At 39.1% G+C, this 16,642-nt stretch overlaps 2 protein-coding genes and 1 pseudogene across 3 annotated transcripts; 1 reads left to right on the top strand and 2 right to left on the bottom strand.

Moving 5' to 3' along the window:
* The first annotated feature begins 441 nt into the window (after window positions 1-441).
* Window positions 442-2,889, top strand: LOC308383852 (uncharacterized protein). The gene is made up of 4 exons (XM_080862013.1): window positions 442-484; window positions 1,818-2,129; window positions 2,262-2,336; window positions 2,690-2,889. Exons 2-4 carry the CDS (start codon window positions 1,913-1,915, stop codon window positions 2,836-2,838), a joined length of 441 nt encoding a protein of 146 aa, XP_080718139.1. The 5' UTR covers window positions 442-484; window positions 1,818-1,912; the 3' UTR covers window positions 2,839-2,889.
* A 3,593-nt stretch (window positions 2,890-6,482) lies between these two features.
* Window positions 6,483-9,584, bottom strand: LOC308383265 (uncharacterized protein). The gene is made up of 3 exons (XM_080861126.1): window positions 9,299-9,584; window positions 7,169-7,474; window positions 6,483-7,062 (listed from the first exon to the last, which is right to left on the bottom strand). The coding sequence occupies exons 2-3, from the start codon at window positions 7,377-7,379 to the stop codon at window positions 6,887-6,889; spliced, it is 387 nt and encodes a 128-aa protein (XP_080717252.1). The 5' UTR covers window positions 7,380-7,474; window positions 9,299-9,584; the 3' UTR covers window positions 6,483-6,886.
* Window positions 9,585-9,772: 188 nt separating this feature from the next.
* On the bottom strand, window positions 9,773-12,018 carry LOC308383657 (protocadherin-18-like; annotated as a pseudogene). The gene has a single exon. The product of its transcript is annotated as a protocadherin-18-like (transcript).
* Window positions 12,019-16,642: the final 4,624 nt, after the last annotated feature.

The raw sequence follows: 16,642 nt of genomic DNA, 5'->3' as shown, positions 1-16,642 counted from the left end.
TCCAAGTCTTGCATTTGGATTCACATCCTGCCTGCCACACAGATGTTGCCAGACAATCAGAATGACAACTTGGGATTTAAAAAATAAATAAATAAATAAAAATAAAATAATATCCAAGAAAAGCACAAATAGACAGCAGACATAGGATCACTAAGTTAGATGGTATAGATCCAGCATATAAAGGTCTAAATTTACCAGCAAAGAGCTAGTGGGTAAAACTATGATTATTTCATGATGAACTAAAGTACTGAAAGAATTGGACTTGATGATGGCACCAGATGAAAGTCAGAAACAGCAAAGTCCATTATGAAAAACGTCTTAAGCAATTATCATGTCAGTCCACCCTGGAACATGCTCCTGCTTCCTCGTTTGTAAACATCTGATAAATTCAACAGCAGACAGGTTTTTGTAGCAGTCTGTCTCACTGTGGGAGTGGGATGGTGGTACCCCATCTTTGGCTCTGGAACTAAACTGTCTGTAACAGGTAAGAACAAACATTTATTTTCCTTCAGTTGTTTTATTGTAGAAGCTGAAAATGTGTTTAAAGTCAGTTTGTGCTGCTTCAGGCTTTACATGTTAGTTTTTCATCATTAGTAGAGAATTCATCTGCAGCCATTGTTACATAAGAAAAGCTCAATAATCTCTGAAAACATGTTGAAATCTCACTGAACAACTAAAGTTATTCTTTATTTCTGCAAATATTAGTGATGTTACAAATATTTAGGATTTGATCCTCTCAGTGATTCTGCTGGTTTTTAACACAAGATCATATTTGATGTTGAGATTAAAAAAATGTTGATTAAGAAATATATTGTTAGCAGATTTTTACTTTATGTATACAGCACTTTGAGTACTCCGGAAGAGTAGAAAAGCGCTATAAAAGAATCAGTTCATTTACCATTTAGGAAGAAAAATCCATTTTTAATATTCTAACATTTATGTAGCTACTTCAAAAATTGTCTTTTGGTAAATAAAGTGATTAAAACAGATACTGATTAGAAAATTCAGACATGATATGAAAATATGACATTGTGAAACTCATGGATGTATTTCTGACTATGAGTGGTGTGTGTGGATTTGTACACGACAGTAAAAAAGCTATTATTACTTGACTTTTCAAAGTACTTTTTGAAACATACTTTTGTTAAATATACTTTGTCATATACTGTGGACGTTATTACTAAAATATGATAAAGTATGTCTCATTTTATAGAAAACATTTAATTCACAATTTCATTTTTATTGTGTAGAAATGGTTGCTACAGTTTTTATATGTTTTATAAACATAAAACAAAATAATCACAGTAGCTCTTTTCCAATTTTTACACAAAAATATTTACGAAGACAAATATGGTCAAAACACATGTAAGAAAATGTATTAGCAGTACAATATGTTTTGAAAAAAGATGACTGTATTATTGGACAGAAGAGGATCTCTGTCAGAAAACGTGTCTCAGGACTAATATGAAAAATACATTTTCACTTGTATAAAGACAAATATATATATTTTAAAATTGGACTGAACTAAAATTCTATAAAACAATAAAAAGCAAACACATGACGAATTAAACTGAATTTAATTTGACTTTAAAATCATGCTGAGTGTTGCTCATGTGAGCCATGATGACATGAGGTGATGACTGTGTTTGATATGAAGCTGAATCCAGTGTATGTAGTGAACTTTGTGCTGATGAGTAGTTTAGTGATCAGAGTCCATGTAGTTTCCAGGATCAGACTGAATGCAGTGCAGTGCTGGAAGCTGCTGCTGACTGTGTGAATGTGTGTCTGTGCTGCTTGTTGCTGCTGTCAAACTTCAGATGAGCAGGTAGTGAAGCCCGTGGTGAGCGTGTACCCAGCAGCATCCAGAGCCCACCTGGAGGGGAACAGCTCCCTGCTGTGTGTGGCCTCAGCCATGTTTCCTCCTCTGGTCCAGTTCTCCTGGAAAAGACAGAAGAAGAACGGCGGAGAAGCGGAGGAGCTGCCCCCTGCTGAGGGAGAGCAGCTGGAGCTCAGAGAGGCGGGACGCACCATTGCCATCAGGATGGTTGATGGGAGCCATTCTGACACATATAAATACAGCTGCTGGGTGAAGCACGAGGGGGGCACAGTGGAGGCCCGAACACAACAAGGTAATGAAGGCTTGGTGACTGTGTTCAGCAGTGATTCAGCTTCATGTGGAGATGCTGTCAAAGAGAGCAGAGCAGCAGAGGACTGACATTTCTCACTGCAGCTCCAAACATTTGACTCCTTTTCTGTTTCAGAGCTTCCAGCTCCAGCAGCCTCCTGTCCTCCAGAGAGAGAGCCAGCAGACCTGCCAGCTCTGCAGCCAGCTGACTGTAAGATCACCTGCTGCCTCTCTGCATGGACAGCTCCAATGTCCAATGAGGCAGCTGGAACAAGTTTAGGCTCTTAAAGTTGCACTAATTGATCAAATCTTCATCCAACAAGCTCTGATAAAGCCACTGTACACTAGCTGCTCAGCACCAAACAGCAGACAGACCATAATATGTCAGAGATCAGTTTGTTAGCTGCTTGTGGAGTTCTTCTGCCCCCAAGTGGACACAAACACTACATCAATTCATCCACTTGAAGAAGAAGCTGTGACTGTTTCTATTTGGACTTTTTCTCCTTGATCTGAGAGGAATAACCCGACTGTCTGTCTGTCTCTTTGTGTCTGTCTGTCCTTCAGTGTCCTTCCAGTCTCAGTGCAGGGTGAAGCTGCTCTGCCTGCTGTACACAGTGCTGATAGTGAAGAGTCTGGTGTACTGCTGTGGACTCTCTCTGCTGATGATGCTCACAAACAAGGGAGCGTCCACCAACTGCACACATGCTGACTGACTGTTTCCTGCTCGCCTTTTCTCACCATCACATCTCATCAATTCATCTCATTCATCACTTGGATCAGTGTTGTGTTTATGATGTAGTTCATTCCTCTTCTATTCTGCTTTTATATTGCATTTTTATGCACACTGTATTCTAAAGTAATGTATATATGGACAGTTATGGATCAAATGGAAATTCCTATAATAAACTGATCACTGATCAAAATAAATGTGATTTTTATTGTCTAGTTTATTTTGATTTTTAATTTGGTCATGTATTCTAAAACAAAAAAATAAAGCTTCATATTTTATCATTGTTATAGTTACATTATTGTCCAGAGTGAGTTTTTTCATGCATTCAAAAAACTTCAAAGAATCTGTGATTTATGAAACCATGTTAACACTTGTTTGTCACATTTACATCTTTAGTTTTAAATTATATCCATTTCCAAACAGAACTCCTGCATCAGAAGAAGACAAAAGTCAAATGAATGATCCAAATGTACTAAAACATGTAAAAGATTTAAACACAAATTTTAACCTAAATCATCTGAACTGTGACTGAATAGGTTTTTACATTCTGTGGATGAAAAGTTGGTCAACAGCGACACCTGGAGTTGTTTTGTATGTCAGAGAAAACCAGACCTGTTCATTAATACTTAGTGATACTTTTTTCAAAATACAATTTTGAAAATATTTTAAAACAATAATGAAATAATTATGATCACAACACCTCACACTCAACATTTACTTTTGTTTTTTGTTTGGTATATATTAAAATGCTTGACATAACTGGCAGATGTGAAATGTAAACATGAGGTCAGAGGTCAAATGTGACATGACATTTGGATGCAGGCCACATGTGAGGTGCAGAATGCTCGTATTACTTCCTAAATGTTGCCAATACACACAAAGGCAGCAGCATTTTAAGCTTTAATCCTAGAGCTGAAAGACATTTTATGAAAGTTTGACATTATTTGACCTTGAAGAAGAGCTCAGAGGAATAAAGTAATGTGAAATTCAGGATCTCCATATATATATATATATAAATATTCTCTATATGCTGTCAGTGCAAAAAATGACATTAAGAGACATAGTTTTAAATAACTTTACATACCATTATCATAACTTTGACCTTCAGATCAATCTATTGACTTTGAAGGTCAGAGGTCAACTATGATATTTTAAACCTTTACACTCTACTTTCTGGCACTCTACGGCACCTGTGTTTCTTGTAGGTTATGAGGCTTTATGTAAATATTTTTATTTTTTTATTTATGTATTTTATAAATCATTAAGCTGACCTTGAACATGACTTTACTCTACAAAGCTGAAAAATAAGTTTTAATTGTTAATTAATTGTTAAGCTTTTTTGTTTAGGGACAGAATGACACACACACACACACACACACACACACACACACACACACACTAGTGCTACCAAAAACACACTGTCCTTATTACATAATAACACTAATAATAATAATAATAATAATAATAATAATAATAATAATAATAATAATAACAACAATAATAATAATAATAATAATAATAATAATAACAACAACAACAACAATAATAATAATAATAATAATAATAATAATAATAATAATAATAATAATAATAATAATAATAATAATAATAATAATAATAATAATAATAATATAAAGGATTTCCTGTATCTGTCTGCATGTGTCATATTAACGACACTTCATGTTAGAAGAAGTAAATATGTTTCAGTAAATAAGGTGCAAAAGATGTTTTTAAATATTTATGAACGGAAACAAAGAGACTGTTGGTGAATGCGCACAAATGTTTTCTTCAGCTCGAAGAAGTCTTTGTTTTTCTAAGAATGAGGCAACAACGGGACTTTTGTGATTCTGTATCGGGGGTTTCATGTTCTGTTGATCTGATAACAGGAACAGATGTACAGGAGGCCTTTTTCTAAACCCTCCCATATGAAGATAATAACACAAAAATGTATTAATTAATTAAATTAAATAAACAAGAACACAAACGACTGCACTAGTTTAAAAAACAAAAGTTGGACAAATGTGATGTCTTGCATAAATTGTGACATGTGTTGATTGTTATACGCAGCTGTATATGTGCACAATGGTTATTATTGTGCAAGGTTTTTTTAATGTGTCACTTTTTTTCATTGTAAATGGTCACCAACGAACTCTTGAGTGGGTTTTTCACCTCTTCTTTTATTTCATCACAGTTGTTTTGAACTCATCTGTGAGTTGTTTCTCTCACTGATTAAAAACACTGATCATTGCAGACGCAGCTGAAATCAGACCGAGTTCCTGGAATCGTTCTTTAACCAGTGCGTGTAACTGTCAACATATCATTAAAGTGAAAAACCGCAGCTAACGGTGTGGCGGCTGCAGCGCCGAAACCCACGCAGCCCATCTGCTGCACGAGGAAGGAAGTGCTGATGCACTGAGAACAGATTCACATGCAAGAGCTCTTTCTTCCACTGAGCCCCCTCCACCCACTCAGTTACACTCAAACAAACAATATTAATGACCCACTTTCAGTTGTTTTTGACCAAGTGATACAAAACCAACAAACCCGCCGTACATACTATAATCTGAATATAGTCGAATACTGAGAATATGAATTACCTAGAAGTTAAATTATCATGAAATAAATTAAGATATCTGTCATATTTATGGTTTGTTGACTCAGGATGTGTTGTGCTCGGTCATGACTTCTCCCTCCAGCAGCCTTTTGTTTCGAGACCACTGCTGTGAAACGGCGTTGCATAAATAAACTTGAATTATTTGAACATTTCAGATTAAGTCTGTAAAATCTGTTTATAAATTCATCATTCAAGATTTATTATTTATTATTTGAACCAGATCACAGATTTGGACGGTATATTTTCTGTATAATATTTTCACTACTTGACAGTGTTATTTCTTAACTTAAAATTGTAAATTTAAATTTTACAGGAAAAATTAAAAATGTTTTTCTGGTCGGTCTAAATAAGTCCAATTCTGGCCCCCGGGCCTCATGTTTGACACCCTTGGTCTAAAGGTTAATCTCATTGAAAAGACTCGGTAACTTTCTTAAAAAAAACTTAAGTGAGTTCTCAATTTGCTTTTGTTTTACAGTAAATAAAATATTTTTGTACTTAAAGAACTGTTTTTGTTAGATGTGGGTTAATAATTTTCTGTTCACTGTTACTGATGTTTTAAATGTTGTAATGTTTCTGCCACATTAAAGCGAACTCAGAGAAACTGCATAGGAATCAAAAATAAACCATATATGAAAAACTTTATTAACAAGTACTACAGACTCAAATTTTTTGAGCTTCCTGTTTATTTTTGGCCATTTTATTTCTCTATGAATCAGTTATTATATTTGGTTAAGTCAAAAGTATCAAAATCTGATTCTAAAGAAATATTTTACTGGTGTTTACAACAAACTATAAAGCTTTTCATATATTTTTCACAGGGAATTACTCCACAATAATTATTTTTGTAAGCTTACTTTGCTACAGAAGACATAAAAAATGAAAAACGATATTTCAAATAATTTTTTCTTGAAGAAAGTCTTGTGCAGAAATAGATTTATTAAAATTTGACACTATAAAAGAATAATTCAAACAGACAGAAGTGAATCTGTAACAGCTGAAAAGAATAAAAAAGAAGATGTTTTTTCTTACAGTAACAAAAAAGTATTATTAATAAAACAATATTTAAAATAGGAATTATATAAAATTACTAAAAGCTGCTCTTGTACCAATGGGTTTTCCTTGGCACAGTTCGTTGCTGTCTATAAAACACAACAAGCTGTTGAACTGCAAACATAAGCAAAGTTTCATGTTTCATGTGTGCGATAGATGACAGGAAGTTTTCTCATGAGGACAACTGTGTACAAAACTCTAATTATCTACAATAAATCACATTCATTTTGAAGGAATATGTCACTCAAATGCAAAGTATTGCTGACAGTGAACATTTCAAGTTTGTCAGTAGCATAAATTCATCATGTTTAATATAGCGGAAGTTTAATTTTAATGTGATTGAGAGATAAAAGCTGTATAAAGACAGTCAGTTAGCAGGTGTGCTGTTGGTTGAACGTCCCTTCTTTCTCGTGATCCCGAGCAGAGAGAGTCCACAGAAGTACGCCAGACTCTTCGCTATCAGCACTGTGTACATCAGACACAGCAGCCTCTCTTTAAACCAGCGTGGGGGAGGCGGTGGGGGAGGAGAAGGTCCTCTAATCTCTGTAAAAGAAAAGGAAAGAATTAACAAAGTCATGTCAATGACCTTCTCCTCGCTCTCTGAATATTCTCTGAATGTTGAATCACTCAGTCATGAAGTGTTAGTTACCTATTTTGTTTTGACCTGTCACTTTGCCTTTCTCATGGTGGACTTCACAGAGGTATTTATATGAGTAGATATCACCCTGATCGAGCACCGTGATGGAAGTGATGCGTCCTGGCTCTTTGATTTCCAGCTGCTCCACCTCAGCAGGGGGCAGATCCTCCAGCCGGCCGTTCTTCTCTCTTTTCCAGGAGAACTGGACCAGAGGAGGAATCATTCCTGAGGCCTGACACACCAGGGCGCTCCTCCCCCCGAGGCTGGTACTGTTTGCTGCTTTGTAAGCGGTCACCTCCGGCTTCACTGTCGGCTTATCTAAAGTTTAACAGCAACAAGCAGCACAGACACACATTCACACCGTCAGCATGGACCATAATCATTAACCACTCATATACACATACACAGTATGTTCACCCACTTATGTACTGCACATATGTACCATGATTTATCACAAATCTTCTGCAGTTTTATATGTGCATCTTAATAACAGAATTTAATTTTTATCTATGCATACAGAAAATTAAAATTATGTCATTCATAATCATAATTATCCAAACTTCCCTGTGAATAAATGGAAATATACAGATTATGTTGGTATAATAGCTACAGTGAAATATTACTATGAATTATGGCTAAAGAATCCACAATACTAAGTATATGATAAATGCATTACTAGTCTACAATGACATAAAGATACATATTAGTTTATATGTGTATCCTGGGAAATCACTGGCCTGTTTTTTCCAGATTAGACTAGTTTGTGGTTTTATCTGAATCCCCTGCAGGTGAGGTCATAAAGTATTGTCGTCAAAGATAAAGGAAACGTCTTTTAAATCCACAAGACAATGTTTGACTTGCTCTGCTGCACCTTTAGAAGTGCAAAGTAATTTCTGCTCATGTGTATGTTTCACTGCTCACCGGCTCACTATTAATTCTTTTTATTTCTTTATCTACTTTTTTAAAACAACCGTTCAGCAAACCAGCTGTCTCTGCTATCTTTGAATATATTTGCTTCATGTTTGTCATAGTTGCACAATCACTAATCAAATATATTCAAAGATAACTTCCTCTCATTCTAAATAGTAAATTTCACATTTGTGCTGTTTTGATGAAAAATCATTGAAACAATACACAACAACTACCAAGAGATATTTTCTAGCACTTAACTCGCTTTAACTGTTAAGTCTAATATTTAGTAATAAATCATTTAAACCTTCTCTAATGAAGGCTGAGGTACGGCACCGGCAGCAGGTCTCTTCCTAATTGTCGCATCCTTCATACAGTTATTTTATTTGGTCATGTTAAACATATAAAATTGAAGAAATATATTAACACCATGAACCAAAATGTAATTATATGTATGTGTGGAATATTTTTGCGCCACATCATTTTACAGATGTTACTACACCACCTTCTAATCACAGGATTCTTCACAGTTTGATTTTTTTTAACAAGCTGCTTAAATGTGGCTCATCGTTCCATCAGCAAAACCTTTAAATGCAAAGTGATAAAAAAATAGAAACATTTTTAAAAGCCCATTTGTATTTTGGTGCATAACCTAACCAAGTTAGATGTAACAATTAAACTACTCAATAATATATAGATAGATAGATACACAACACAGAGACAAATAACAATTAAGAAACACCCAGTGACACAGATTTGTGATCAGATATGCTTCTAATCTGTCATAATTTCCAAAATTCCTATCATATCTTAAATTTGATTTAATTAACATTAGACATTGTGCAACACTAAGAGAAAGAAGAGAGAAAGAAAATCTCCCACAGTCCTTGTGAATCTAATTTTCTTTTGATAAGAGAAAGACAGAGAAAGCAGAGTCTTACGTCTCATTAGAGCGGAGCTGTTTGAGACCAGAGAACAAGTTACTAAATTATTTCTTACACTTCTTTAAATGTCTGCAGGGTTTTAAGATGGAAAGCACACTACATAAAAAAGCTTAAATACATTTCTGACAGCTTTTAGATTGTCGTTTTAAAGTTAGACTAAGTGCACTGCTTTTTTAAAACTATTTTACAAACATTTAAAACATTTAAAGGCACAGAATATAAACTTTTAAGTAAAAAAAACAAACAAAAACAGTAAAATCAAGTAGGTGAAATACATTTTAAGCCTTACCTGTTACATAGAGCTTTGTTCCAGAGCCAAAGATGAGATAGCTGTTGGACTCAGCACCGGATCCTCCCACACTGAAACACACTGATACAAAAACCTTTCTGCCGTTGAGTTTGTCAGCTGAGGTGAATGAGCGTAAAGTATCATATTTCACTTCCAGGAAAGGTCACATGGAGTTTATCATTTTGGCTGCTAACTGCCTTGAAACTGTGCTTCTCTTGGATAAACTACAAGTAACTTTTCATATTTTGTTTCTTTACCTTTTTCTGAACCATAAAAGTTTTTTTAAAATTACAGATTAGTGGGTTATTATTATTTATCATCACCAATTTCCTCAAATCCTGAAAAACAACAATATGGATGATCTCTGGGATTTCATTTATTGGAAAATCACTAAGTGTGTGTGTGTGTGTGTGTGTGTGTGTGTGTGTGTGTGTGTGTGTGTGTGTGTGTGTGTGTGTGTGTGTGTGTGTGGATTTGGTGTGAGGGCTTCTTTGGGTGGTGCTGGTGGGTGGATTCTGCTACCCGGCAGCTATAGGAGTGCCTGGTGTCCAGCGAGAAGCAAACACCCCCATGATAAACATGAGTGCGACGCAGATGGCTCTCAAGGAGTTGATGATAATCAGAGATACATCAAGTGAAGGCTCTCCTTGGTCCGTTACTGACCCGTGGTTCTCAATGGTCTCATGGAGAGTGATTTTCAGAATGGCCTTAGCACTGAGACTCTCACTTCCTTGATCTCTGACCACAACAGTCAGCTCTGCATAGTCATGGGGGACATTATCCAGACTAGCGTTGGCATGAATCTCGCATGTTCTTGGCTCAATCAAGAAGAATCCTTCTTCGTTGCCACTGACTATAGAGCAAATGAGCTCAGCATTGACTCCTGTATCTCTATCAGTTGCCCTAACCACAGTTATTAAGTGTCCAGCCTCTGTAAAATTTGAAGCAGGCACATCTGCAGTGAAGTTACACAGCTGAGGGACCACAATGACTGGAGGGTTGTCATTTTCATCCAGAATGTTCAGAATAACTGTGGCATTGCTGAGCAGTGCTGGTTTTCCTGCATCCTTTGCTTGCACAATAAAGGCTATACGGCTAACATCCTCTCGATCAAATGTGCGCAGTGCATAGATAGCGCCATTAGAGGGGTCAATGGTGACATAGGTGGAGATAGAACTGCCGTGAACAGCGTTCTCCAAGATGGAGTAGCTCACCTGCCCATTAGAATCCAGGTCAGGGTCAGTGGCCAAGATGGACGTCAGATATACTCCAGGGGCATTGTTCTCTGATTTAAAGATCTCATATTGCCCCTTCTCAAAACGTGGTGGGTTGTCATTTTCATCAGTTACATGCACAGTGAAATGTTTGACAGTAGAAAGACTTGGAGTCCCTCGATCCTCTGCCACCACAGTCAGGCTGAACTCTGACCTCTTCTCTCTGTCTAGAGACACATTGGTCAAAATCATGTAGTTGTTCTCATATGTTTTCTGCAATTTGAAGTAGCCTTGACCATGAAGCTTGCACTCCACCTCCCCATTCAGTCCAGAGTCCAAGTCCTCTACCCTGACCAAAGCAACAAATGTGTCCAAAAGCGAAGCTTCAGATACATAAGCTGCATCTCCATTCCCCTGGAAAGACCCGAGAGTGATGCTGATGTCAGGTTTGTTGTCGTTGACGTCTACCACTTTGACCAGGATCTTGCAGTGAGCGGGCATGGAGTTTGGACCCATGTCCTGTGCTTGCACATTGATATCATAAGAATTAGCAGTCTCGTGATCTACGCGCCTGATGAGAGTCAGGTTACCGTTGTCGGGGTTAATTTTGAATGTCTCCATTATTTTCGGAGAGACATGACTGCTAAATGAGTAGACTATTTTGGCGTTTGTGCCCTCATCCGCGTCCGTTGCGTTTAAGTCAATGAGCAGAGTGCCAACAGGTGAATTTTCTGGCAGATTGATGACATATAACGACCGTTCAAAAAGTGGACTGTTATCGTTTGAGTCAGTAACACTGATTTTAAGGAGGGTCGAACCCGTTCTCGGGGGAATGCCCCTGTCAGAGGCCGTGTATTGAAGTCCGTAACCAGAGCACTCCTCCCGATCGAGCTCCCTTAGCACCACCAGCTCAGCATATTTAACCCCATCAGTCCTTGACTGAATGACAAGCTTAAAGAAGTTGTTTGGTTCTAAAGCATACGAGTACAGTGAATTCTCCCCGACATCGGGGTCTGTGGCGCTGTCCAGGGGAATGCGCGCTCCCACGGCCGTGCTTTCGGAAATCTCAATTGGGATGATGGCGCGAGCGAACTGAGGTGCGTTGTCGTTAATGTCCAACACCTCCACCTCGATGAGAAACCGTTGGAGGTGCTCAGTGGGGAGTGTTACCACATCGAACTGAATGGAGCAATTCAGATTCTTTTCGCAGAGTTTCTCGCGATCAATTTTGGTCTTGATGCTGATTTCTCCGTCCTGCTCGCGCACATTGAAGAAAGATGAGCTTCCTCGTTGCAAAGCTCTAAAGCGGAGAAGCACCGAGCTCGGAAGTTTAGCCAGGACATCCGTGATGTCTTCTTTCAAGCGGGCAATGACAGTGCCAACCTTCTGCTCCTCATAAATCTGATATTTCAGTGTCTTGCCAGTGATGTGCTGCGTCGCCAGTGCCAAAACCGCCAGAACTTTCCACATTCTTGGTAGAAGGAGCCCCTTCATTTTGGTCTCCTTTGTATTTTGCTGAACTCCGAAATAAGTCCAAAAAAATTACTGCAAAATGCAGTGGAGATCTGTTCCAGTTTCAACTTATTAAATGCTGAGCTCACTGATTCAGTAGCTGCATTGCTTTCTCCACTGGGCAAGAGGAAAAACACCCGATTGCTAAATGTAAGCTTGCTTAATTTGCTCTAATTTCCATAAAACCATCCGAATGTGTTTCTGTCTGTTCTCCGTTGTCATACAGATCTGTTGCGGGCATCCAGTGTGCAGGGGAACCAGCAGAGTTCCACTGAAATCTGTGCGCCTTTCTCTCTCTCCTCCCTGCCTCTGGTCTGTGCGCCGTGCGCTCTCTTTCGCTCCCTCTCTCTATTTGAGGTGCCTCTGCACACAGAGTTACCCAAAATAACCGCCTCAAATGAACTAGTTGTAGATCAGCCACGACCCTTTTTTCACATCCCAGGAAAGACAAACGATCCTTAAATCAAAAGCTGGCTGGTAGCCACTCAAACTCCGAAAAGAGAGGAAAGGGGAGACGCAAGAGGAAGGAAAGGGATAAAGTGGGATAAACTAAAAAGGAACATATTGAAATTGCTTCCCAAGTTGCTATAAAACACCGGGAAGGTTTACGAGTTTCTCGCTTCGGGTCTGTTCTCTCCAGACAGCGTGGAGACACAAAGAGTCTAAATTATCATTAAACAAGAACGATATACAGTCACATTCATCTTTAGCTTTGTAAGTCCCTATACTTGAATCACTGATAGACACACCTAGTCGAGCTATAACCAGCTGTCACCACACACACTCCTGCTGAATGATTGACGCACCGGGTGTCTCGGCGTTAGTGCGTATGCGTGCCACCAGCTTGTACTGTTCCAAGTCTTTTTCTGCTCTTTCAAGTGGCAGCTAACTACCCCCTTCTCCATGCTCAGACATTTTGTAGGAGATGTGTTCAGCGCAATATATTTTTTCACATGTGCCTCATCTGTAACTGTCTATGGGTGAGGGTATAAGCCGGGTAAGCTGTGTGGCGAATCACGTTGAAAGGAAGCCGGACTCTAATGAATGCCTTAAAAGAGTTTGTCACGCCGAGGAACAGCTCTGTCCCCGTGCACAAATCTGTTTAACATCAAACTCCCCGCAGGATGGGTTTCTGATAAGCAACGGAGCATCCACAATTCTATAGTTTGGGCATGTATTTTTCTGTTCACTAGAAAAAGGGGAAAAAATCTAATTGGCTCAAATGTGCAAACAGGCCAGAGAATCAAACATAAACAGAGAAATGAATAAAAGTACGAAGAGAAAGGGAGAGAGAGATCTAAGGTTTACAATGTGCACAACTGGGATGTGCATTCTGGAGACCATCTGGCGCGGTTTGTTTGGCACCGGGACCCAGCGATTACAGCCGACCAGACAAGACTCCAGCGGAGCCACGAACCCCACACAACTGTGAGGAAATGAGTTGTCATGGGAGATTGTAGAGTACCAAGCAGCTTTTCCAGAGCTGTACTCGCGTGTTCGCTCGCGTGCTTGTGCGTGTTTCTTGTGTGTGCGTCAAAAAAGACTGAGAAAAAGCGCTCATCAGAGCTTCAGTCACCAAAACTCCTCATACATACTGAAATGAAATATTATAGAACACACCGAAGATGAGACACTAATGCGGGTCACCATCTGGAGCAGAAAGAACACAACCTTCACCTAAAAGAAACTAAGCTCAGAACGGCCTCGTTCACCTTCACTTATCACATTCTTTGGAAATTCTTTGGTTTCTTTGGTTTTGAAAGTCAACACTTTCAAAACCACTGAAAGCGTTGACCTGAAGTTAACCTTAAGAAATAAATAGATACAGTATCTCAAAAACAACTCAATAAAGTACTAACAGTTGCTAAACCCACTGCTGCAATAGAAATTAGATATACACACCATCACTGAGCATAATGATGTTATCCATATGAACTAGGTTATTCAGTGTATGCTAGTCTACGCATCTGCAGCTTTTTACGAATTACCCCGAAAACTACGGTTTATTAAAAAATTCTAAAAGTGCATAGACACCAACCAGAAGCTCCTCTTTTGAACCCACAGCCTTAAATTGGTGGAAAACCTTTATTCCCACTCCCTGTCTATTCATCGCCTGAGCCATGTCTGCAAAATGTTTGCATTCACCCGTCTTTTGCACATCTTTAACCATAATGCACTGAGTATTTAAACAGGTTTGATATGGACACCCAACATTTCCATAGCTCCAAATGCTCACAATGCAGTAATGCAATTACTCCCGGCGTCCCGGAGAAGCTAATCACATTTGGAGAACAAAGTCAGCTCTGGAGTTTGTGGAAGAAGGGAGCAAAAGAAAGAGAAAGTGGCGGAAGGGGTGCGGGTGCGTGGGGTCTTAAACACTGCGCAGAATAAAATCAATTAATATATAGAGGGGATATAATCTAAGTAAAAAGCAGATGGAGGCTTAATACATTTAGCTGCGCTGTATAACCCGAAGAGCCGAGCAAACATGATCTATAGTGCTTAAGGACACCCATTGAGCTGCAAATATTCATTCTTTACAGCAGGTGCAAACATGCCATGTCTCTTGGATTTTGGTTTTGTTTAACTTCTTCTGCTCCCGTCCCCAAAGATAATTTTATTGATCCATGGATTGTTCTAAAGCCCAGTTCAGTCTCCACAAATGCATGCGATCAGCACAAACAAACAAATAGCTCCAGTGTGCAGCTCTCTTCATTATGCTTGCCTAACAATTGCCTCTGTGTGTTCGGGCCTTGTAGTCATAAAGTAATAGTGTGAATTAAACGTCTGCCGCCAACATTACTGACAATCCACTGCCATATACCCCTCCCTCGAAGTCAACAGGCGCAGCAGGTGGAGCGGCCTTAGAAATCTGCCTCTGGACCCCGGTCACTTCAGATTGGAGTCAAGAGGTATGCATGTGGTTGTGTGTGCTCGCGCGCAAGTGAGCAGTGATTGTGGTGGTTTGGTTGTAAAGGCACGCGAGCATCTGTCGCCGTCTGCCCGTTCTTTGGCACATTATTCAGTTAGCAGCGATTTGGTGGATTCCATTCCGGAGGGGAGGAGTAGGACCACAAAAAGGTTGGGAATTTGTTTTCACTACGGAGGGAGGGAGAAGTTGATACCTCCCCCTGCACACATACACACACTCACATAAACACACACATACATACACAAACACCCCAATAAGGGCAATGATTGTTATTCATCGGAGCCCCCCCCCAAAGTGTCATTTTAACTCTGGGATGGTTATACTGTATGGATGACCAATGAATTTGCTATTCTATTCTGTTGTCTGTGAAGGTTCTCAGTCATGCAGGTCATCGTAGTCAAAGGAGCTTGCAAAGAAAAGCGTCTGGACTTCTTTAAGTTACTTGAAGACGTTTCACCTCTCATCCGAGAAGCTTCTTCAGTTCTAAGGTCAAATGGTGGAGAGTCCCAGATATAAACCTAGTGGGAGTAACCCCCCACAGAGGGACAAAGGACCCCCTGATGATCCTCTAATCGCCTGAGCCAAGGTGTGAAACTGGGTGTGGGTCCCAATCAGCCAGAGTTTCGGGTGAGCTCATTGTGAAACCTGGCCCCACCTTATCATGCGAATTCCTGAGGTCAGATGGCCCAGGATGTGAGTGGGTGTTAAGGCATCTGGGAAGGATCTCAAAACTGGATTATAGATGGCAGAGAGTTGGTGTCGTAAACCACCGTCTCTGTTCAAAGATGGTCGCTCACAGTGGACATAGATGGCTTCTTTCACTCCTCTTTCAAACCATCTGTCCTCTCTGTCCAAAATGTGAACATTGGCATCCTCAAAGAGTGACCTTTGACCTTTAGATGCAGATGGACTGCTCAGTCTTGTCCTGTGGAGGTGGCTCTTCTGTGTTGTGCCATGCGCTTGTGAAGTGGCTGTTTGGTCTCTCCAGTGTAGAGGTCTGAGCATTCCTCGCTGCACTGTACAGCATACACCACATTGTTAAGTCTGTGTTTTGGCGTTTTGTCTTCAGTGTTGGTCAAGTTACTTGAAAAAAGTAATCAGTAACTAATTACTTATTACTTCTCCAAAAACGTAATCCCGTTACTTTACTGATTACTTATTTTCAAAAGTAATTAATTACTTAGTTACTTTTTAAAAACACGATTTACAACCTGAATAGGTGATAAAGCGATAGATCTTTCAGCCCAATTCTACTTTTTCTACATAATCCATCATACAAAATGTAATCAAATGGAAAAGTCTCTTTTTAAAACTTGTTTTATTAGTTTTAATCTTTTAACTTTATGCATCAAGCAAAAATTTAATTATCTGCAACATTCTCTGACTGGAAGAAATTTGTTTAACATTTAAACCTATTTTCTGCACATAAAATATTTTTTTTGTGTGTTTACACTCAGTCTTTCAAATAGATGCAAGTAAAACACAGCAGAAAATAAATAAAGTCAAAGACTAGCGGTCCTGTTGCTCTATTTTCACCTGTAAAGCAGGATTAGGGTAGGCGGAGGTGTGCTCTGGTGCAGGTGTAACACGGCGGTCAGTGGAAGAATCCGCGAGTTTCTCTGTGAATCTGTTAGGGGAATTTACACGGATGGATTTAGTGGCAGAAACACACACGGGCACAGGATA

This window comes from Rhamphochromis sp. 'chilingali' (assembly GCF_963969265.1).
Source record: "Rhamphochromis sp. 'chilingali' genome assembly, chromosome: 16".
Lineage (NCBI taxonomy): Eukaryota > Metazoa > Chordata > Actinopteri > Cichliformes > Cichlidae > Rhamphochromis > Rhamphochromis sp. 'chilingali'.
The sequence above is the reverse complement of the archived record's forward strand: the minus strand, read 5'-3'. Positions and strand labels throughout refer to the sequence as shown.

What these genes read in the sequence shown, in the direction of transcription:
- LOC308383852 (XM_080862013.1), top strand. Translation starts at nt 1,913, where the DNA reads ATGTTTCCTCCTCTGGTCCAGTTCTCCTGGAAAAGACAGAAGAAGAAC. An exon ending in GGAGGCCCGAACACAACAAG is followed by an intron (nt 2,130 to 2,261) that starts GTAATGAAGGCT and finishes TTTCTGTTTCAG; the next exon opens with AGCTTCCAGCTCCAGCAGCC. An exon ending in AGCTCTGCAGCCAGCTGACT is followed by an intron (nt 2,337 to 2,689) that starts GTAAGATCACCT and finishes TCTGTCCTTCAG; the next exon opens with TGTCCTTCCAGTCTCAGTGC.
- LOC308383265 (XM_080861126.1), bottom strand. Translation starts at nt 7,379, where the DNA reads ATGATTCCTCCTCTGGTCCAGTTCTCCTGGAAAAGAGAGAAGAACGGC. An exon ending in GACAGGTCAAAACAAAATAG is followed by an intron (nt 7,063 to 7,168) that starts GTAACTAACACT and finishes TTTCTTTTACAG; the next exon opens with AGATTAGAGGACCTTCTCCT.